Source organism: Papio anubis, chromosome 13, assembly GCF_008728515.1.
Source record: "Papio anubis isolate 15944 chromosome 13, Panubis1.0, whole genome shotgun sequence".
NCBI classification, from domain to species: Eukaryota; Metazoa; Chordata; class Mammalia; order Primates; family Cercopithecidae; genus Papio; species Papio anubis.
The window spans coordinates 28,831,511-28,856,102 of NC_044988.1; the positions used below are offsets into that span (position 1 = coordinate 28,831,511).

Genomic DNA, 24,592 nt, shown 5'->3' on the forward strand with positions numbered 1-24,592 from the left:
GTATTATTCTCTGGTTAAACTAACAGTGTCAGAATGAGTTGATCTTTCTGCAAACCCAAACATTATTGAACTCTAACTATTGATCTGGAAAATAACCTGGGTGTGTCTTTTTGAAAATAAAATGCTAATAGTTATTTGTTGATTTAAGCATATATACTCTGAATCATGTGTCAAGAACAAGGGTAGAACACAAAGCAAATTCTACATTTGAGAGACCCAGCAATTAAAATCCACTGGACAAATCAGACAAAAGTATCTGATTGCGGTTCATAATACTATATTAGTCATCCCCTAGATGATTCACTCAAGGTAAATAGATACTGCCTCTGCTCTTCCTTCTCAGGTTTATAAAATTAATGGTCATGGACTGGAAACCACAGTTCCATGAATGACAGGGAGAGCACTTGCAACATAAGAAAGTGAAAAGAGAAAAATCCCTACTACAAGTCTTTGCTCATTCTCTTCTCTCAATTGTGGATGGTAGGTTCACATGTCAATGGGGAAGGGAAGTTCTCAGAGTTGAAGACCCTCCAGTATTGTAATCTCATAATGTCCCTTTGAGCAGAAAGTTTGAGTAGGCCTTACCACCACTCCAGAAGGTAAGGATAAGGTCAGTTATCCTCAATTATAGAATAAGTTATACTGCATCTTTTGCATATCTGAGATGTACTGTGTTCATTTTCGACCCTCCATGCAAAACCTTACCATTGCTTTTAATGACACTCCTATCTATCATTTAAGATTCTATTTAAATATACTGTCTTTGGTGAGGCATTGCTCTAGCTCCCCTGCATTGCAGGGCACATATTAGGTGCAAATAGGCATGGAAAGACGATAAAGACATGGACTTATAATTTATATCTTCTCCATATTCTGTAAGGTTCCATGACAACCTAGGCTGACTCACATACCAAGTGGGCTGTCAACTGCATGGGCTATTTCTTCTAGTAAGGACTCCAGCTGGTCGGAGTGGAACAGACATTCTGTAAGCTCTGCTGCTTCGGATAATCTCTTGCTGTTTGTAACTGTCAAAGGGCCAAAGACTGATTTACTGGCAGTTACATTATTTCCAAAGGCACACAGTTTCTCAGACCTTTCTATACTCAGGGATGGGAAGCTCCTTAAGACAGGTGTCTGGGATTTCAGTGTCCACATGTTTTGAGAGTATCCAGTGTGTGATCCAGCAACGGAATGGAGTCACACAGTTATATCATTACCAGCTCCTGCAGATGCTTTTCAAATTCCCCACACCCATATGAATGTCAAAGTAAATCCCATGCCTTACACTGATCCATGGGACTGTGCATGAAGCTGAGACTTCCTGTGCAGAAAGCCTGCATGTCACATGCAAGCCCTTCCGCCTATAATGTCATGCAACACAATTTGTCCTGCAAATACTGTGGATGTATACTGCACTCAGATCAGTACAAGTTGGTAAACAATCTCATTTTAATAATGACTGCCTATCTATTTTCAAGGACATTTAATAAACTCAAGATTCCTGGGTGACGCAAAACAAATTTTTGTTCTGGGGGACTGGCTAACGCCTGGAAGGATATTTAGCGTGTTTGCTTTCCTACTACTGCCACTAAATGCCTCTCTGGCAAATACACACACATTTCCAAACACCCGCCCTGGGTGAAAACCAGCATGTGATGTATCGTGTTGCTTGCCATTTTTCTGCAGGCACATGGTGTAATGAGTGAACCCCTCTGTAACAGCAGATCACCAGAGTTGCCCTGGCAGTTGCCATACTCTATCCATAGTTTCCTGTATGATTGACTCTTGCAATTCCCACGAAATTTTGGACCTTTATTTACTCTGTTTCTTTTTTTTTTTTTTTTTTTTTTTTTGAGACGGAGTCTCACATTGTCACCTGGGCTGAAGTGCAATGGCACCATCTTGGCTCACTGCTGCCTCCTGGGTTCATGCGATTCTCCTGCCTCAGCCTCCCGAATAGCTGGGATTACAGGCACACACCACCATACCCGGCTATTTTTTTTTTTTTTTTTTTTGTATTTTTAGTAGATACGGGGTTTCACTATGTTGGCCAGACTGGTCTCGAATTCCTGACCTCGTGATCTGCCTGCCTCGGCCTCCCAAAGTGATGGGATTACAGGCGTGAGCCACTATGCCTGGCCAAGTCATTTACTCTTAAAAAGCAGTGACTACAACTCCTTTTTTTTTTTTTTTTTTTTTAGATAGAGTCTTGCTCTGTTGCTCAAGCTTGGAGTACACGCTGCTCCATCTCGGCTCATGGCAATGTCCACCTACTGAGCTCAAGCTATTAGCCTGCCTCAGCCTCCTGGGTAGCTGGGATTACAAGCATGCACCACCACATCTGGCTAATTTTTGTATTTTTGGTAGAGACAGTGTTTCACTATTTTGGCCAGGCTGGTCTCAAACTCCTGACCTCAAGTGATCCACCCACCTCAGCCTCCCAAAGTGCTGGGATAACAGGTGTGAGCCACCATGTCCAGCCTACAGCTTCATCTTTAAGAATATAAAGAACATTATATGGGGAACAGTGACTTCCTGCCTCTCTCCTCTCCTGAGAATTAGGCAAGAGGTCATACACATATAGTTTGGCAAGAGAAGTTTGGATTTCATGTAAGGCAGAAATAATATCTTGGCAATGTGAATCAGAGCAGGTTCCAGAGTGACTGTGTCCTAGACCCACCAAAAGACCTTCCCTTGACAACATAGCTGAAAAAATCTCTGTAAAAATAGGCAGCTACGCAGCTGCTTCTTCTGGTGGCTAGGCCCAAGGCTTTGCTCTGCCTGGCATTCACAACCCTGTGCCCGCTTCAACCCCATGCATCAAGCCACCTCCTCAGGAGACCCCAAGCAAGTCTCCTCTCCAGCCATCCTAACCCTCAATTCCTAGCCTATCTGCTGACTTCACTCACCCTTGATGAAATTCTATAAATGTTTACAAATCCCAAGAAACTCTACTGTTTGGGAAACCGCTCTCATGCCACCATCTCTGAGTCTATTGCCTCTCTCTGTGTAGTCCCACAGCACATTGTTTGTGCCTCCTGTAACATTTTTATCTGATTATTTGTGTATGTTTGTTATAGCCTGCTATTCCCAAATTATAATCTTATAAGATCAGGAATAATGTTTCATCCATTTCTCTGCCCCATCTAAAACAGAACCCTGCCTAGATGAGTTGCTCAATCAATGTTCACTGAATGAATGAATGAATGAATCAACAGATGGATGGATGAATGGATGGACTGCTGGGTAAATATATATTTGGGCTACTGGCCACACATGACTCCATATCAAAACAAAGAAATATAATTTTTATGTAAGGACTAATTTACATTTGAACTTACAAGTTAGAGATCATTAAAAGTTCGGCAACTTGAGAAAATAAATAAGTATTTTCTTACCTAGAGCTGATACACCTAAGAATACATCTGAGTGTCCTGACTAACACATCCGTGATTAATGAACACACGGATGGCTAGCATGGACGTCCACTCATGAGACAAGACCTTGAGAACCAAGGCTATGGAATTTTATTCCAATAGTTATCAATCTTGAAAGGGTTTTTTTTTGGTTTTAGAATCTCAGCTCAAAGTCACCTTCCTATTATTTTGAAATGAAGACAGTTACAGTGGAGGTCTAGATGCCATTTCAGTTTCTGCTGACTCCCAAAGGCAGTTTTGAGTAACTTACCTTTTCTGTTCCATTTAATACCTGTCTCTAGTCATAATAGTGAAAAACAGCCCTTGCGGTTTTTCTGAAAGGCAGATTTATCAGGATAGGTCACCAGTACTGGAGTTTATCAAATGGCGAAACAAACAAATAAGTAAAAACCCACAATCCTTGGATAAGGTTGAAATTAAGAATTTCTTTTTTATTGGCCACTAAATGTCCTAGCAAGTTTCTGACAGAAGCATAGACAGAAAATGGAAACAAATACCTTACTGGGAATGTTTCCTTGCTTGCACTAACCTTGACTACAGCAATAATGCATTGCTCAACAGTCAAAGTGCACCAGGTCATCTCCGCAAATGGCAGGATAAGTGACTGTGCCGTTCCCAAAGAAGCAAAACAGATGCAAACAGGTCCCACGGGTGTCCTGGCTGAGTACAGAGGAGGCTGCTGGAGCTGCAGTACCCTTTTCCTAAGCAAGGAAAGCCAGCTGTGACCCCCTGCTTGCCGGCAGGGGTCCCCACCCTCCCCTCCATCATCCGGCCCATAGCTGTACCATCAATTACATTTTCTTCCAGCATCCACTTCATTTCCTACTTTTACAGCATTTCATCCTCTCCTTTTGCAGCCATTACAAATAAGATCAGAACCGTGTCCAAACAAGTGCATTAAGATAGGCCCCTATTGGCAAAGTCAAAGAGCTCTCACACATGGTGGTCTTTTTGTCTTCTCAAGAGGAACTTGTATAAACCCATGTACCAACATACTTGATGTAATCAAGGAAGGGTCTCCCCAAATTGTAAGCATTTAATTGTAGAGTCTTGTCAAGAAACTTCTTCCCACCTTTACAACTGAATGGCTGAATTTGAAAGAAGGTATCCAGCTTAATAGCTAAAATAATATTGTTTACAAAATAAGAGAGGAAAACACCTATTGATATATTTTGTTGGAAGTGTGCCATTGTGATCTGTAGAAAGCTTTAGAAGATGTGAGAGAAGGTGGTACAGGGATGTTGGGGATGGGATGGGGGAGGCAGGGCCATCAGGTGGGTGGTAGGAGTGACATGGGCTGTTGGGAGTTCTGTAATAAAACCTTCCCCCACTGTAGACCTGACATAGGATGAAAAGCTAAACCCTTCTCCACACTGGGAGTGTTTCCTTCTGCCTGCCCAGGGGCACCTGGGACTTAGGGTCAGCTTAATTCTGGCACTGTTCTCTCTTGTGATTTTAGAACATTTTCTCGCTTGGCACCAATGATGCACAGATGTTGTGATTAAAAGCTGCCTAGCCCAGTCATTGTCAAAAGGGGAGGTTCCTTTGTGTGACGAAATGTAGATATCAAATGATTGTGCAGCTTTAATAGACAGCTAAAGGCCCTGTTGCATTTGGAGGAATGGGACAAAACCAAAACCAAATGGAATTTTTTTCTTTTCCCACCCACCCTCTGTCCCCCAAAAGCAAAATATCTTTTGTTTTTCCAAAGTCATAAGAGGCACAAACAGGTAGCAAGAAGGCATCAGTGAAGCATCTCCCGCTGAGCACTCTCTTTGGCCCTGATGAGTGATCTTTCCGCTACTCAGGTGATGACAGTGGGTCCCCTCCGGCCAGTTCTCTCATGAATCTGGGATATTTTCAGTGCGATGGCTATGAGAGGGCTCAACACTGCCTGCAAAAGGAAAAGGAAAGTCTGTGAACAACTCAAGTCAGTTACATTTTGGGGCATCTGCTGGATTTCTATGATAAGCATCTGGACTTAGATTCCAATTCACTGTTTACAGGCAGAGTCTTCATGGGCAGGACATCTGTCCTCTCTCGACCTTTGCTTCCTCCTCCACCAATGGAAGTTGGAATGGGCGGGGCAGGAGAGTAGGGGGAGAAGGTGATCTCCAAAGTCTTAACCAGCTTCAAAAGAAATTTATTTATAATAGGAAAATGTACAGCCCAACTACCAAACATGAGAGCACTGTATGAAGACAGCATTGTGAATTAAGGGAGTTCAGAAAACTCCCAGTCTTCTGCTGCTACACCCTCATTCTCACTACACACACACACACACACACACACACACACACACACACACACGAGAATAAAAGCTCATTCTTCATCCTAGGGCCATGAATTTAAAGAACCTACAATCCTGATGTTTCTGAAATGACAGACCAATTCATTGGCCAATGTTGCAGAAATAACTGATCATGCCTTCCCATCACATAACACCGGGCTTATGAGGCACCTCAGTGGGTTCCCTGGAGGAGGTGGGCATGCTTTAGAAGCCTGAGGAATAGGTTCTTGGGAAGGCGAAGGACATGAGGAGGAGGAAGACTCATTTCTTTCTTATTGTTTCATGGGATTGAGGCATTGTTTTCTGAGGTGTGGAGCATGCAACACTCACGATTTTCAGTGGTGCGTGGATATGGTATTGCTAATAAACAGTGAGAAAATCAGTCTATTTTCCATTCCTCTTCAATTCTTCTGATTTCATCAAGGAAAAACTCTGTTTGCTGCCAACCAATCCTTCTGATTTCATCAAGGAAAAACTCTGTTTGCTGCCAACCTTTAACACTTTAACCAAGATAGTGCATGCCTCAGGCAAGAGTTACCCAGCTAGAAGGTAAAGTCACTGCATGTTTTTATTGAATTCATGTTCATGATGTGCTTATATTTATCAAGTGGGATTGTTTTTTCCATGTAGAGTACTTTTTATAATAAATAAGTAGATTGAGGTAAAAACAAAGTGAGTCAATTTAAAGACAAATATTGGCCATGCGTGGTGGCTCATGCCTATAATCCCAATACTTGGGAAGGCTGAGGTGGAGGATCACTTGAGCCAGGAGTTTAATACCAGCCTAAGCAACATAGACCCCATCTCTACAAAAAACAAAAATCACCTGAGTGCAGTGGTGTGTGCCTGTAGTCCTAGCTACTGGATAGGCTGAGGTAGGAAGATGGATTGAGCCCAGAAGTTCAAGATTACAATGAACTATGATTGTATAACTGCATTCCAACCTGGGTGACAAAGTGAGACTGTGCCTGTCTCTAAAAAGAAAAAATAAAAATAAAATAAAAAATAAAGACACATACTAATATAGAGATACTAATAGAAAAGAAGTTTGGGTAACACTACGATAAGGGAAGAAACAAAAATTCTGTAATTCAGGAAAATAAAGCTTGCATTTTGGGAGGGGAAAGGAATTCAGTTCCTTGTGGGCCCTAACCTATTCCCATGCATGAAGGGAGTACACGCATTCCAATCCACACAACAAGAACACAAGAAAATGCACAAGGTACAAGACAGCACAAGTAGTCCGTTGTGTCTTGAGTGGCATATAGATACAGAAGAATCCTGAGAGATGTGAGCCAGCCTTGTTGGGAGGGATCTAAATGCTAGGGTGAGGTGTAAGGATTTAATTCATTAGGCAAGGGGAGGCATTGAAGTGTTTTGGGTTGGAAGGTGACATCAGAGCTGTGCTTTGGAAATATTGATATGGCAGCAATTTATGGTTACAAGTATTAAATTATCTTACTCTATGAAGATGGCTAGATGGACAAGCTCACATAGACTCCTGGAAGCTGGAAGAAAAATGAAAATCTAGAACACAGGAAAGTGGCACTTTCCTCTGATTCCATGTTGATCATCTTGATTCGTAAAAACAGAAGGGATTCTTTTCCTCTTAATAGCCCAGTTGGTGCCCAGAAACATTTTATACTGGCACATTTTGCCAGGACATATCCCATGTGATGCCAAGATAGAGGGATCTCTATTCTTTAGGAGCAAAGTGCCCATTTTGTACAGAAATTCAATTTTTAGCTTTGTTCCTCTTCTTGTCTTCTCTTCCCTCTTTCCTGCTCCCCTTTTTTGGTTATGTAATTCTTCATTAACACCCATCAAAGAAGTTAAACTCAGACAGAAGGAGAGTGAAGTTAAACTTAATCACTTTAGCTGATGTTTTAGAGGCCAAATAAAGATAAACATATACTATCCTATTATTTTAAGAAAATGCAATGAAAATGAATTTGAAACTTACAGAACTAAAGGATTAAAACATATTCGGTTTTACATCACTGTAAATTTCAAGATTTTTTGACTCCACATCTTTAAGTGGTAGTACTTATTGGCAAAAGGGTGGGGAAGCAAGTTTTAACAAATACTGTAAACACCAGAGAAGTTCTCTTTACTGATCTCCACTTAACTCTACAAACTAACACATGCTTTTCACTTCAGTAAAACATCTTGACTCACATCCATAGCTCACTAGATGTCCGTGACCAATAGGTCACTCTCTAACACGCTCACCTACTCTTACCTTCAGCAGTTGCATTCTGTGTTTATCAGGAGTCAGTTAAGTTTGTTCCCAATACGTTAATGCCTATTGTACTAATTATTGAGACTATGCAATTTAATTATATGTAAACCAATGAAATGTGAATGCAAATAAGATGACTTTTTTTTTCTATGAAAATTAAGTTGAGTGTTTTGGAAAGAACAGATAATGGTGATTAGCTAATCCTGTCAAATTAGATGTGGGTGAGACACTACAAAATATTGGGGAGAAATTTTTAAGTTATAGAAGAATTAGTTTTTCAGATTGCTTCACAATTGTCATTAAGTTCCTATTGTAATGTAAAGGAATCAAAGACAGATGTTATAGATGATGAACTATGAGTGGGAATCTTTTGAAGAAAGAGGATTACAATGGTAAACAGTGTGCTCATATTAAAGAAAAGGTCTTGGACCAAAATCAAAACATTGGCAAATGCATGTACACTTATATGTTTTATGACAAAAATGTAACAGGATATCTGTGTGTATAGTGGACCTACTTAACTCTCTTTCTGGATTCATCAACCAAGCACTTGTCCCTTCTGTTCATGTCAGAGAAGAGGGCTTCTGTGGTACTTATGCAAGCTGAAGGGAAGAAGATGCCACATGAGGAAACCCCTGAACATGAGGATTCCCATCCTGAGCCAAGAGCCCTGGGCAAATCTGGCACAGATGCCATGGAGTCATCTGCCTTCAGGGAAATATGAGTGTTTGGGAAGAAGCACATCAAGGATAACTACCTCACTGATGTTCAGTCTTTTCAGCCATTTTCCAGGAACCACAGAACTTCTTTAGATTTTGTATGATCCTAGGAAGGCCTGGGAGGAAGTCCCTAAAAATACCCAAGATTGAATTTTTTGCCAGCTTTGTGGAAAGGAAACTTCAAGTTAAGCTCCCATTTTTAAGACTAATGAACTAATTTATTTTTTCTTCCCTGAGTGTATAAATTAAATAGTCATGTGTCACTTAATGATGGGGACACGTTCTGAGAAATGCATCGTTAGGCAATTTCATCCTTATGCAAACATTATAGAGTGTACTTACACAAACCTAGATGATATGTGTATTTTTATTTATATATTGTTTTTCATATGGGAAACTAAATGTCCCAGCACCATCGCTAAAGATCAATTATTTCCCCTACTTGCTTCACAATGTCAGTATCAAGTGCCATGTATCAGGTTTCTATACACGCTCCATTTCAATACTATGGGGCCACCATAGAATATGTGGTCTGTTGTTGACAGAGACATCACTACACCATGTATGATGTTATATATGTGCTAGAATGAGTGGCCACATCATGAGGGACAGCAGAAACTTTCTCTTATTCATTGCTAAGAAAAGTATCTACTGCTTACGAGATACTCAATACATCTTTGTGGAGTACATGAATGATATATTTGATGAAAAGATGATGAGGCAAATAGAGACTCCTGAGGGCATTCCTGGAGGACATTGTGTACATGTGGGAGGGTCAGCAGTACTGGGATTTTACTCATGTTTTTCTTTAGAAATCACACCTCTGATACATGTAAGCCCCAGACACTTCTCTCATATCATCAACCATGCCTCATACTGGGTGGGAGTTAATTTTCCTGAGGCAATTGGACAGGCCATTGGAATGAGGAGCAAAAAAAGGGGTTATGAACTGTGGATGTGAGTTTTCTAACATGGAGCTGGAAGCACAGAATTTCAAAAGCAGAGAGGAATGTGGATTGGTGTCGTTTGATTTCTTCATGGCACAGATGAGGACGCTAAAGCCCAGTGCGACACAGGATTGACCCACGGTCACACATCTGTTTGGTGGCTGAGCTGGGATAAAAACATAGAGTGGCCTCCTCTACTGCACTTTCCATCATACAGTTCTGCATATAAGACCTGAGAGTGACAAAGATAAAGAGAGAAAGACAATATGCACTGAATGGGGAGGAGCAGGGAAATCGTGGGATCGTCACCCTGTTGGACCAGATGAGTCCCACATCAGATGAGGAGCTGGGTAGGATTGACCAGTCTTCCTCCCTGACCAAAACCAGGCAGACAGTGGGAGAAGAGGTGTTCTCAGTTATGTGGGTTATGTGAATGTCCTGGAAACTCCAAAATGACCCTTTGTGAATAAAAGAAATAAATTAACAGAGACTTTAATAAATTATGTTAGAGTATAGCATTGTTTTTCTAATTCCAGTGTTTTTTAGAGTACCTAACATATTTTTTCTACAGTCAAGGGTAGGAAGCAGTGACTGCTTATCTTGCTCCAAACCAAGCAGGTCACGCATCCTTTCAAGATGGCATCTTCTGCCACCTTGCAAGGTTTTCTGGACGTTTGCTTTTGATTTTAATTGCACTACAATATTTATCTGGATTACTGAGTATTTTGGCATCCACACCCACTTAAATTTTGCACCCAGTTAACCTCACATTAATCGTAGCCCACATAAATCCTAGATTAGGTTTTAACTTGTTCATACTCCCCGGAAAGGCACAGAGAGTTTCTCTTTTTACTTTCTCTCCCATCTTCTGTTTTGCTTTATGTCATTGTTATAATCCACTTTCATGTAAATTAGATTCATTAAAAAAAAAGAAAAACCTAACAAACTGAACTTCTTACCCTGGGACAAGCAATAGACAGGAGGGATGTAAATGATCGGAATGTCACAAGACTCAAAGTAAATAGTTAACTGATTTTTTTGGAGGAAAACAATACCCTAACCAGAATCATAATCACTTATCAAGCAAGATTTGTCAGAATTTTTGGAGGGAACCTAGTGCTGGGCTGGTCTCTATGAGGAATGTGCATTTGTACAGTCAGGGAAGGAGTGGAGTCACGAGTGGAGAGTGAATAGGTGTGGATGACGATAATTACCATAGTTCATCTTTTGGGGCAGTCAGTACAAATCAGAGAATGCAGGTCATCCAACAACAGAAAACACTGACATTCTGGCATCCATAAAATAGAGATTTATAACAAATGCTACTTTCTCCTGATCCCTAGGATCAACTAACAACACTCCCACTTTGTTTAAAACCTGCTAAACCTGAATGCCAGGCTTTCTCTCTGGATTTTATGCAAATATTCATTTTCAGTCAATATGCTGTTTGCATAGTCTAAGGCAGTGGTTCTGGAACTTGAACATGCACCAGTATCCCCTGGTGGGTCTGTTAAAGTGCAAACCGCAGCACCCCTCGTCCTGAGTATCTGATTCAAGGGGTCTGGGTTGGGGCCCAAGGACTGACATTTCCAGCAGCTTCCCAGGATGCTGTTGGTCCAGGAGCCACATTCTGAGGACCACTGCTCTAAGGTATGCTAATTATTGTGCCTGTCAAATGCTTTGCTCCAGCCAAATCCCAGGCTGCACTGTTTGCATCACATGATTCCAACCCTTGGCTGCAGCTGATTGGACCAGAAGTGGCCATCTGATCTACAGGTAGCCAATCCAGAGGCTGGCTAGCAACCTACAATAGAGCCTGGGGCAAAAAGTTCACCTAGCCTAGCAGATTATTAGCCTCAGGGATTTGAACTGTAAGTAATGAAAGAACGGACAGTTAGTAGTGGGAACTAAAGCAGGAGGTTATAATTAATTAACCGGGAAGGCATAAGACTCCATGGTAACCCTGGATTATGAGAAAGCAGAGACTCTGAGAAAGATGACAAAAAATGATAAGAAAGCAGGGTGAAACCAGGAGAAGAATTAAAAAGAGCAGAAGGAAATAATAAACGAGTTGGTAGAGAGAAAACAATGGCATGATTCCCAGTGATCTCTAAAGACCCACTACCTCCCACTAGGAAGTCCTGAAGTGGTAACTGTACTCTAGGTCTAGTCTCTGAGATTTGGCCATGTGACAGACCCCACTCTTGGCTTTCTTGAGCTAACTTAGATCTTTTTGCATATTAAAATCAAAAATTTTAAACAAATTAAAATAAAACCACAATTAATAAGATAAACACCCGAAGTGTATTTCTCTTAGATTGTTTTGAGGTATCATCATGGTCCAGTTTTCTACCACCAACTAACCAAAAAGCTTTTTTTCTTATGAAACGTAACATCTTGCAAACCAAAATTAACTTCCTCGCCGTGCCAGTCCATGGTGCCACCTTCTCTTTCCTGCTAGGAGCACATCCCTCTGAGCTCTCCATCTGCTCAGCTAGAAGTATTCCTCGGTGGGTCCTTCTCCCTCTCCTGTACATCCAAGCAGTTGCCAAACCCTCTGATTCTATTTCTCCCCATCTACTTCCTCATTCTCATCCCCACTGTTTCCTTAACACAGTGCCCCACCATCTCCAGCTTGCATGAGTCTGCTGTCTGTTCTCAGTCTCATCAGAGAGAGCTTCTTTTCACAGGAGACTTGTTCACGTGAGCCCCTGATGTAAAAGGTTCAGATGGCTTCACCAAGGCTGTGGTCAGCCCCTCTCAGCCTGGCTGTCAGGCTCTTGACATTTAGATTTCACCCTCTGTTAGGCAGAATAATGGTCCCCTAAAGATATCAGGTCTACTTCCCCAACTCTATAAATATTACCTTATTTGGGGAAAAACAGGGGTTTTGCAGATGTGGTTAAGGAACTTGCAATGAGAACATTATCCTGGATTATTCTGGTGAGCCCTACAAGCAATTGAAATTATTCTTATAAGAGAGAGTCAGAGGGAGATCATATACACCCAGAGAGAGAAGACCACGTGAAGGCGCAGGCAGAGGCAGCAGTGATGTGGCCACAAACCGCCGACTGCCTGTAGCCCCCAGAAGCTGCAACAGGTAAGGGAGGCATCTCTCCTAGGGCCTCCAAAGGGAGTGTAGCCCTGCCCAGTCCTTGGTTTCACACTCCTGGCCTCCTGAGCATGACAGAACACCTTTCTGTTGTTTCCAACCACCCAGTCTGTGCAATCTGTTACAGCAGCCACAGGAAATGAGTACATCCTTCATCTCCGCTCCTCCTCCCCAATCCCCTTCCTGCTCCTTCTCCCATCTGCCCGCCCCCATTAAGCTGTGATCTCCCAGTCTGAAGCAGCCCCTGCTCCCACTTTCTCTCTTGTACTTTTTTATGCATTGTTCGAGTTTAGAATGATTTTAAAATCTCACCCTCCCTCAAGGCCTCCTGCATGAAATCTCTCTGAACACCCCTCCCCCACCCAAGTAGGACCTCTCCATTCCCTGGACCCCTCTCTACTAATTCCTGTTTTTTCTTTCTTTTTTTTTTTCTTGAATTATAGGAATTTGTTGGGGAGTTTTCTCTTCCTTCACCACACTTCAACTGAAGTCTAAGCTACTGGGAGGTAAAGTTTTCTTAAAAGTCTTTGTTTTCCTTCACAATACGTATCTTGCCCGAGGAGATGCTCAAAATAATCACTGGTGGGTTTGAAATATTCTGTCAAAAGTGAGCCATTAGGTGTTGAAGGCGCTGGGGTGATCTACTGAGAGACCACCTTGCTCTTTGTACTCCTTTCATCCAGAAGATTCATCCCGATTTACGAGGAAGAGATGAAGCTAGCCACCCATCCCCCATGTGCCTCCCCATCAATCTGACTGAGGGTCCGGGCCTTTGTGCTCCTCATTACCTGCCTGGGAAGGCTTAATAGGCACTTGGATGGTTCCAGCTGAGCCACTGAATGCTAATGTGAAGAAGGGGCTGGGGTGGTGGGTTAATAATTCCAGAGGTGAAAGAAAAAGAAAGCTGCCCAATCCAGGAATGTGGTGAAGGGAAAAGGATTGTGCATTCTGGAAATGGTGTGAACCATTTCCTTGGATGTAGTGCCGCCAAAAAGGAAAGGAGGCACTAGGAGGAGGATTGCCTGTGGGTAGTGGCAAGGACCACCAGGGAAAAAACTCTATGCCCATGCCCAAAGCAGCACAGCAGACAGGTGGGCGGGGGGTCAACAGTCAGAGGTGGCATGGCTGAGTAGCTAAGAACCCCATTGCAATGGCAACCACAGAGACCCACTCTCTTCCCCAGGGCAGCATGAGGCCTCCTGTGCCTTCCATCCCTCTGGACTGTCTTTGACGATCTGGAAAAGGGGAGGGAGCCCCAAATGATCACTACTGAGCTTCCTGTCTATTCAAATAGGGGGTGGTGAGCTAGAAATTGTTTGATTTGTACGATACAGAAATGTGACATCCCTCACATCCCAAAAGTCATGGAACAATTCCTACCTGTTACGATGATAAACCTGGAGTCACCCTCTGGCTTCATTTCCAATACAACTCAGTGTTGGAGACAGGTTCTGATTACATTGCCCTTCAAATCCTCAACATCCATGCAATGTAACAGAAAGAGCCAAGTACAAGGCTACGTTATAAGAACCCCTGCCCACCAGGATGCCAGGGAGGGGAGCGGGAATTCATCCCAAGCTCCTCTAGCCCAGCAGGAGTCCTGGCAAAGGTCTGCCTCTTCTGGGAGGCTGTCCCCCAGTCCCTTGTCCTGTGCTCACCTATGGGGGGGCACCTTTTCCTAATCTGCACAGAAGCACCCTAAATGCTATTTTACCCTAAAGGCTTAATGCTGTGTGTTTACAGTAGCCCAGGTTCTAGGTAACAAAGATGACTAGCTATTTTAAATCCATTTTGGAAGCCTACAGAATAGAAATTATCACTGAAAATGAAGTCAAAGACATTTTTGCTAATAAAATTAAATGAAAATACTAAACATTGCAGACATGTTGATCCTTATTATAATACATACAACCCCCATCCTAACTTTAATCCCCTTTTCATGTCATAAACCTACTTGTCTCTCTCGATCCCGAATGGACCTAAAATTAGCCAAATTAGACAATATGAAAAATGACTACAGATAAATCTGGATTTAGAGCCCAACCCTGAGAGAATCAATCTATCTTGTCAATTTCAGGAAAATAGCCCGTCTCAAAAGTTCTCTTCTGAGGAGGAAAAAAGCTATTCCAAGACAGAAATAGATGAAATACTCCCAAAGAGGCTCATCAAAGCGAAACTAAGCTAGCATTTTGGGAACGCAGTGACCTGCCTGACAGAAACCTGATAGACCAGGGAGGCTTGGCCTCCTTCTCCACCACTCTCCCCACGTTTGCAATTGATTTGGGACTTTAGGAGGTGAAGGCATTTAGAGTGCGAATCCAAAATAAAATAGAAGAGTAATGAGGCTGATTTTTTTGGAGACAGAGTCTCACTCTGTCACCCAGGCTGGAGTGCAGTGGCATGATCTTGGCTCACTGCAACCTCTGCCTCCTGGGTTCCAGCAATTCTACTGCCTCAGCCTCCTGAGTAGCTGGGATTATAGGTGCACACCACCACACCCAGCTAATTTTTGTATTTTTAGTAAAGACAGGATTTCTCCATGTGGGCCAGGCCGGCCTTGATCTCCAGACCTCAGGTGATCCACCTGTCTCGGCTTCCCAAAGTGCTGGGATTACAGGTGTGAGTCACAGTGCCAGGCCTGATATTTTTATTCAAATGTGAACTCTAATTGGCTCCATGCCCTGTGGGGATGGAGAAAGGGAGACAGCAAGAGCACTGGCCACTGTCTGTGGGAGCAGCTGAGAGGCTTTAGGCACCATCTCTGAGCCCTTTGTGCTGCTGAATACTACCAACCCACCTGCAAGAGTTGACAGTTTGAATTGTTAGGACTGTTTCCCTGGCCACGGTTTCCCTGTTCCTCTCTTCTTTCTTTCTATCCATCTCTCCCCTCACCTTCTGCCACCAAAACATTGAAAAGATGGGGAATTACTAATTGGTTCAGATCCCCATCCCTCCCTCTCATGTCTTCACATTTCTATTCATTGGGTATATCCACACTAAGCTTCCAGGTTTCTTTCAAATGGAATACACTTGCTAGTTTAAAGGGAAACTAGGATCTCCTCTGCCTTTACCAAATGGTTAGCAGAAATAAAACTTCAAGATTGAAACTAGAGGTTAAAAAAACCAAAGGGCCATTGCCTCTCCAGTTTGTTACTCAAAGGACTCTCTCCATTCTCCATTGTCCTCCCTTTGGTCAGTGTTCTCAGTCCTCATTGCCATTTTATATAGTTTGTGCCTTGGATTCTAAGTTTTGATTCTTTAGCAATTTTTTAATAGCTGGCACTGAGTACCCAAAATGTGCCAAGCACTATTCCAAAGTCATGCATTGAATTAATCTCTAAATAGTCTATGAGGTAGGTGGTATTATTCTCATTTTACAGATGAGGAAACCGAGGCTTGGAGGCATTACATCACTTGTGCAGTCACACGGCAAACAAGTGGCAAAGCTGAGCTCTGAACCCACTCAGTACTGTGATTTTAACCTCAAAGCTAGCCTGTATCTCACTACCCTAGATTGCCCTTATACTGAGGGAAATGTTTTCATTTTCTGAAAGTTTAAAAATATATTTGTCTTAATGCCAAAAGTTTCCCTGTTTCCAGGCACACTATTTGACAATTACCTTTTTAAGGATTGTGAAATATAACAATCACAGGGAAATGAAAAAAATTTAACGTACTCTAATTATATGTAAAACGGATGCTTGTCCTTCTGAAGACAAAGCCTATCTAAGTTCTAAATGGACCCATCAAGTCATTCTCCCTTGTTAGCATACTGTCAGCACATAGCGCCTAGTCCAGTCTTTTTCTTTAGCAACACCTTTTATGATATTAAAGGGCTTCCCTTTGATTCCCATTCACAGAATTTTTATTATGAAGAGATGATACATTTTATCAAATGCTTTTTTGTGTGTCAATTTTGTTTTCACTTTCGAATTCAGTTGCCCTTATAATACTCTGTATTCTTTCATTCCTCAGCATATAGGTAATTTTCATACGTGTCCTCTGTGGCATGAAAAGAATTTACACATTGAGTTGATGTTGCATGGTGTAGTATCTAGATATGTCTATTACATCAGGTGTGTTAACTAAGTCATTTAAATATGCTATGTTCTTACTAATTGCTGTCTACTTATTCTAATAATTACTGAGAGGGGTGTTAAAATACTCCAGGGCAATTGTGGATTTATTTTCTTCTTACATTTTCATCTCTCTCTCCCTCTTTTTCCTTTATAAATTTAAAATTGCTGTGTCTTCCTAGGAGATTTAACTCTTATCAGTTTGAAGAGTCTCTCTTTATCTTTAGCAATGCTTTTGACCTTAAAGTCTATTTTATCTGAAATAATAGAGCTAGTTTTTAGGTTATTATTTGTATATATCTTTTTCCATCTTTTAACTTTCAAATTTTCTGTATTTTTATATATAAGATACATCTTTTATAACGAGCCTATAGTTATCTTTTTTTTTTTTAAGAAAGGGTCTCACTCTGTCACTCAAGCTGGAGTGCGGTGGTATGATCATGGTTCATTGCATCGTCAATTTCCCAGGCTTGAGCAATCCTCTCACCTCAGCCTCCTAATTAGCTAGGACTACAAGTGCACACCATCACACTTGGCTAATTTTATATATTTACTTTTTGTAAAGAAAAGGTCTCCTTATGTTGCCCAGGCTGGTCTCAAACTCCTGGGCTTAAGCAATCCTACCACCTTGGCCTCTGAAAGTGCTAAGATTACAGGTATGAGCCACCATGACATTGTCTGTTTCCTACAGCAGTTAGTTCACTTATATTGAAAGTAATAACCAATAAATTCAAGTTTAAATTCACCATCTTATGTGCTTTTTACTTGACCTAGCTGTTTTTCTTTCTTGATTTTTTAAAGTTCCTATGTTTTCCTCTCTTAAGAAGTTATGTAATTTTCTTCTATTTTTTTTTAATGGTTACCTAGAAACCACAACATGAATCCTTGACCTATCAAAGTCTAATATTTATCTATACCTTTATTTTCTTCCAATATATTCAAAGACCTTACTTTAACTGCAATTATTCTCATGGTGTTTAGTTATTGTGGTTGTATAATTTAATTCTCCATCATATTAATATACATATTTCAGCACAAGACATTATTATTAATGTTTTATACAGACAATGTTCATTTATACCAACTCCTATTTTTAACATTTCTTTTATTCCCTGCTGCATTTTATTCCAAATATTCATCTGGGATAATTTTCCTTCTTCCTGAAGAATATCCTTGAGAATTTCTTTTTGTGTAGATATTCTCTCAGCGTTTTTCTGAAGATGTCTTTATTTTGCTTTCATTTTAGAAGGAAAGTTTCACTAGATTAAGAATTCTAAGCTGTCAGTCTCCTTATTTTTAGTGTTGATATAGAAAAATTAGTTGTCAAACTATTGCTTCTTTGCCTTTGATTTTCAGCAATTTTAGCCTGATGTGTCTAGATGTGAATTTATTTTTATATATCCTGCTTAGCTTTCTAGAACCAGTGGACTGACCTCCTTCTTGGTTCTGGGAAATCTTCACCTATCATTTTTTCCAGTGTTGCCTGTATCCAAGTCTCTCTCTCCTCTTTGGAGACTCCAACTAAATTATGTTAGCACTTCTCACTGTATCCTGTGTGTCTCTTACCCTCTATTCTGTATTTTTCTGAATATGATCTTTCATTGTCTAAAGGCAGCAATCTTATATTTGTTCTGCAAATCATAAGGACTGAACTGAAAAATCAGATGCATAGTCCCTTCTGAAATATTTTAAGTTCACTTATATTCTTCAGCTGCTGTTAAATCCATTTATGTTCTTAACTTTGGTTATCTTTCTCAGCTCTTTAATTTCAACATCTTGATATCTTTTTACAGTTTTCAGTTATTTGTTGATGTTTTTACGTTCAGTGCGTTATTTCCATGAACATAGTGAAAACAACTATTTTACAGTGTGTATTGAATAAATTCCAGTATCTATAGGTCTTTTTCTGTGGTATGTTGTTTCTGTTGATTCTGGTACATGTTGCTTTGTGTATCCAAGTGCTTTATAATCTTTTACTGTTTGGTGCCCATTTTGTTTGAAAAATTACTTATAGAAATAACTGGAGACCTAGAATATTGTTTGTTTCCTTAATTTCATTTCATGAGACTCCCGAGGGAGCCAGAATATCAGAGCCATGGATTTATACTCCTCTGGAGTACAGTCTGTATACCACTTTTGGAATGGTCTTCTTTAAGTTTACAACCGAGAGCAGGGGTTGTTATCCCAGGATCTCTGCCTTTGGTGTGTACTTAACTAACCACATGAAAATGCCACACAGGTCTGCCTTTTTGCTGCCTCTTTGGTTAGTCTCCTGGGTAGCAGAGGCAGACTGTAATAGACCAGTCCTCCTCTACCTGGACCTGATGCCTGTCACCTTTACCTTGTGCCAGTCATCAAAAGCACCTCTTCTTTAGTACCTCTCCTAGATAGACAAATTCCCTAGGACAGAAAGAGCTTTGGCTCATTTCCCTGAGTGCCAACCCTCTTCCTGTTCTTGTTACTGTTTTATTAGGTCATTGGTCAATCATGCTTTTAATAAGATGCTTTAATGTATTTCTTTGAGCTCTTTTCAGAGGGAAGGTTAGTTTGAATCACCTAATCCACCACTACTAAAAGTTAGAAGTCCTTCATATGGAAATTGTGTTGTTTTGTAATCATTTTCCTGCCAATATTTAAAAATCAAATTTCATTTGAAAATCCAGATATCTTGCTTCTTTTAAAATCAGAAAACCTGGCAACCTTGAGCTCACATATTAACAAAGCAATAATTAAAGACAGCTGAGCATCACCAGCGTGCCCACCATGCTCTATTGTCTTAAAATGGCTCCAATCTAGGACTTACTGCCTGTGTTGGTGGGCGACTGAATTTGCTACCACTGAACAAGCAATAGTGGACTAGAGGCAGTGAAATAATTTTAACATTAGTAAGTATAAATTTTACCTGGATAGTTACATATCCAGGAATCTGGGGCATTCTAATTTAAATTTTCTCTTTTTCTGAAGTAGAGATTTTTGTATTATGAGGGCCTTGAAGACTACTGTGGAGGGCTGGCAGATTTGCATAAGGAGCCCAGCAACCATTTGGGGAGAAAAAGTACTGCAGTCCTCCACGTCCCCTATTATGCCTATGCCCTGAGATGCAAACTCTCAGCATGGACTGAACTGCTCATGACTACAACAGAGAACTAGGCCAGGCACGGTGGCTCATGCCTGTAATCCCAGCACTTTGGGAGGCCGAGTGGGGTGGATCACCTGAAGTCGGGAATTCGAGGCCAGCCTGACCAACATGGATAAACTCCGTCTCTACCAAAAAAAAAAAAAAAAAAATTAGCCTGGCGTGGTGGTGCATGCCTATAGTCCCAGCTACTCGGGAAGCTGAGGTAGGAGAATCGTTTGTATCTGGGAGGCGGAGGTTGCAGTGAGCCAAGATTGCACCACTGCACTCCAGCCTGGGCAACAAGAGCGAAATCCCATCTTAAAAACACAACACAACACAACACAATACACACACACACAACTATATAAACACAAAATCCAGGAACTGTCTCCACTCAACCCAGCCCTCCTAGGAGCACACCAGAGCTGGCAAAGCAGCTGTGCGAAGACATCACCAAAGCAAAGAGGCTGAGACTCCAGGCCCACTTTGGCAAGGAGAACTCCTGGCTGAGTGGAGCCCTGAGAGTGTGTGCTCTCTCCCCTCCCATGTTGAGGGGTTGCCAAGGCCCAGGCAGGGTCCTTCAGTGGCCGGATGGTGGAGGCTCACCCCACTACCTCCTTTCAGACCTACCCATGGTGAGGTTCACCCCAGGGTGGTGATGCTGCTTCTCTGGGAGAGGAGTTCACAGTCTCTCTGTACTTCCCACCACTGCCACCCCACAGCCTACTTGAGGTAACTAGTTACAAAGTAGCACAGTGGCATTCTCCAGCTTCCAGAGGGTACAGCCTTATAAGAAAGGACTAGCCCTTGGGAAAGGATTTGAGGACATAAAAGGGAATAGGAGGACTGAAAGAGAGACCACACTTCCTACTAGTCTGGAATTGTGGGGCTTGAGGACCGCCTCTGACAACATTCTTAGAGGACGGATTAAGGTGCATTAACTGTGCCAGATTGAAGATGGGAACGCTGGTCTACTCCAATTTACTTTTCATAGGTGGGTGAGCACCCCATATTTTTTGAAGGCACATAATAAGGACCTTAGTTAAGGTCTTGGACTCTGAGGCCCAAATGTAGGTTCAAATACCAGTGACGCCGTTTAGAAACAGTAGATTGTTCAAATTCTCAGGGCCAAAGTTTTCTTATTTGTAAAACATGGATGGATAGCATGACTACCTATAGCATTGGATTGTGGTGAGAATGAGATATAACACACACAAAACACATAGCATTCTGCCTAGCCCCCATACAGGGCGAGCACTGATATGTCCTGATGAACACTATTATTATTACCACTATCATCATCGAAGCCATAAGCCTGACTTGCTATTAATAAAAAAGAAGGCTACAAGTGAGTGGACCTGCATACCAGTCCCAATGAGCTGACCTTTGGTAGATAGTCAACAACCCTTCTAGCTTATGTTTATTTGCCCATAAAATAAAGTTCATGTTATCTTTTTGATAAAAGATAAAAAGAGATTAAGAATGTTGAGGTGTTCCCAGCTCTTGGAGTGAGAAAGCCACTCAACTCAGAGGCAACATCTCTCTGTGTCAGCGAGAGGGTCAGTGACACACCCAGTGGAGGAAAGCTTGCCTGCATTTTTGTGTGCACCATGCCCTATATATCGAGCCAGAGAGAATACAATCAGATTGCAGTTGCATAAGACAATGTTGACAAGAGAAGGAACGGACATCACAGCTTTTGAAACACATTCCTTAAGGGTGTATCAGATTCTAAAGAAGTTAGCAAAGACTTCCACATTGAGCAAAGCAGAGTGGCAGAGTTGAGGTGAGTAGCAGAAGCAAACTAGAAGAGAACTTCTGCTACGAGGGCCACCTGAGTCTTATGGAGGAGGCAGTAGTGGGACAGTCATTAACACCAGGCACTAAAAACATGGAAATGAGCCCTGTAAACGAGGAGAGACTCTTCCCCACAATAGAAAGACTATTAGTGAAATTAATGGATGGTTAATGCACACTTTATGAATGCAATTTTGACAAAGGAACATGCTCTTTTATGGCCTTTGCCTTTAGACTCTGCTGCCATTTAACCTAACATATTTAAAGTGTTTTAAATAATTGACCTTTTCCTAGTAATTGAAGTTGTGCTAGACTGTCTACCCACAATTTCAGCAAGGCTTTGTGCCTTGGCAAAATCAAATTAGAACTTTCTTTAATTCATCCACGTTTATTTTGAATCTCTCAGCTCAACTAGTATAATTGTGTGAAGAAAACAGTCTAACACTGCTGAGTTGATATTGAGGAAGGGTTTCTACGGAGATGCAAATTGAAACTGATTTTCTTGTTTCTTTTTTTGTTAATTGACCTGAGAAGCAGGAACAAGTCTTTAAGGATCTTGGCACATTTGTCTGGGTTATTTTCTGCATGTTTTATGATTTTCCTAAATGAGGAAGAAATAGAGGCCAGGCACCCCTATAAATGCATCCTATTTGGTTTGGCCTTAGAGGGTTTATCTGGTCTGGAGACAATGTCAAGCCTGCTAAGCAGAGGTGGAAATAAGGATCCCAAAGGTCATCCATCACAGGACTTCTCACACTTTTATTTTTCTCCGTTTTTTTTTTTTTTTTTTTTTTTGAGACGGAGTCTCACTCTGTCACCCAAGTTGGAGTGCAGTGGTGCAATGTTGGTTCACCGTAACCTCCGCTGCCTCCCAGGTTCAAGCAATTCTCCTGCCTCAGCCTTCTAAGTAGCTGGGATTACAGGCACCTGCCACCATGCCTGGCTAATTTGTATATTTTTAGTAGAGAAGGGGTTTCACCATGTTGGCCAGGCTGTTCTCGAACTCTTGACCTCAGGTGATTCACCCACCTCAGCCTCCCAAAGTGCTGGGATTGGAGGTATAAGCCACCGCAGCCAGCATCCGTTTTCTTTTTTTAGAGACAGGGCCTCCTTCAGTTGCCCATGCTGGTCTTCAACTCCTAAGCACAAGGGATCCTCCCCACCTCAGCCCCCTGAGTAGATGGCACTCTGTAGGCTAATGCCGCCACGCCCAGCGTTAGGACTTCTCAAACTTCAATGTGCACATGAACCACCTGAGGAGCTTGTTAAAATGCAGGATCTGAATAAGTAGATCTGGGCTGGGGCCAGAGATTCTGCATTTCTAAGCAGCAACCAGGTGATGTGGATGGTCCAAGAACGACCCTTAGTGTAGCAAAAGTATAAAGCACTGTTAATAACAGGGTAAACGTACTTTCTTTTAAACTTTTTATCGACTCTTATCCATTAAAAGGAAAGCAAATTCATAATGACTGTAAATTCTGGAAAACATGGGTTGATATGAGTCAGAGTCAGCGGCTTGATTCAACAATATAGAAACACTTACATGGTCAAAGACAGTGTAAAATGTAAAACTGGGAAATCTTAGTATATCATCAAAGTCTCTTAGCTTTTGTTAGACACCACACCGACTATCCTGACTGTAATTCCCAAGAATATAATTAAAAGCAAAGAAACAGAACAAAAACAACACAATTGCTACTTCCTAGGGAAATGGGGTGAGATTCCTTGGAGACTGGGTTTGAGGATCATTGTTAATGTGACTGAAATGCACTAGTACATTGTTAACAGCTCCCAGAAGCCCCATTCACACGGGCATGCAATGTCACAGCACTCCCTGGCTTGGGGTGACTACTGAAATGTCACGTGTTTGCTTCCCATTCTTTGTAAGAATTCACCAGGGCTCATATTCATACTTTCTTTCTTCATCCCATTTATCCATTAACGTTTTCCCCTTTTCTTCTGACATAGTGCTGCTCTTCTGAAAATCATGTGTAAGCAATTGCTTTAAAAAGAAAAACGAAGAACCCTTTTGACAAGAAACAAAAGACCTGAAAAAGGAATTTGATTTCACAAATACAATCGTTTCCCTTTCATGTTTGGCTGCAATCAAAAGCTATGGAGTTCAATCTCAGAAGCCTAATGCTGGAGATTTCCAGAGAGATTTGATATTTTTTCCCCTAAAACTTTACAATTCATCTATATATACAAATATACACAAATACAAATGTAATTTTAAATTTTACAGTGTGGATGGTTTAGACAAACTCATGTTGATGCATGCTGTATTGAATGTAATCAGAAATTGTGAATAATGTGTCATATTCAGAAACCTATAAGGCAAGGGTCAACAAATTATAGTCCTTAGGCCAAACCCAGGCCACCACCTGGTTTTGGTGCAGCCATAAAAATGGTTTTTATGATTAATGGTTGGGGGAAAAAATAAGATTTTGTGACATGTTAAAATTATCTTAAGTCAATTACAGTGCCTATAGTTTTATTGGAATATAGCTTCACTAATGCATTTATGTATTACCTGTGACTGCTTTTGTGCAACAGTGGCAGTTGAGAAGTTGTAATTTGTCTTCCATAAGTGCATATGTTGAGGTCCTAATTGCTAATAGCTCAGAAAGTGACATTATTTTAAGATGGGGCCTTTACAGAGGTACTCATGTTAAAATGAGATCATTAGGGTGGGCTGTAATCCAACATAACAGGCGTTCTTATTAAAAGGGGAAATTTGGACCCAGAGACACACCAGAAGGAAGATGATGTGAAGAGACACAGGGAAAAGACAGCCATCTATAAGCCAAAAAGAGAGGCCTGGAACAGATCAACAGCTCCTTCCCTCACAGCC

General features: G+C 41.4%; 1 protein-coding gene across 2 annotated transcripts in view; it reads right to left on the minus strand.

Moving 5' to 3' along the window:
* Positions 1-3,842: 3,842 nt before the first annotated feature.
* PGM5 (phosphoglucomutase 5) overlaps positions 3,843-24,592 on the minus strand; it is a 180,786-nt gene continuing 160,036 nt past the window's right edge. Inside the window, exon 11 of one of the 2 annotated variants that reach the window (XM_031654145.1) lies at positions 3,843-5,331. In XM_031654145.1, coding sequence (XP_031510005.1) covers positions 5,242-5,331 — 90 coding nt within the window. In that variant the 3' untranslated portion in view covers positions 3,843-5,241. The remainder of the gene's footprint in view (positions 5,332-24,592) is intronic. The other variant, XM_031654146.1, reaches the window with a different exon arrangement.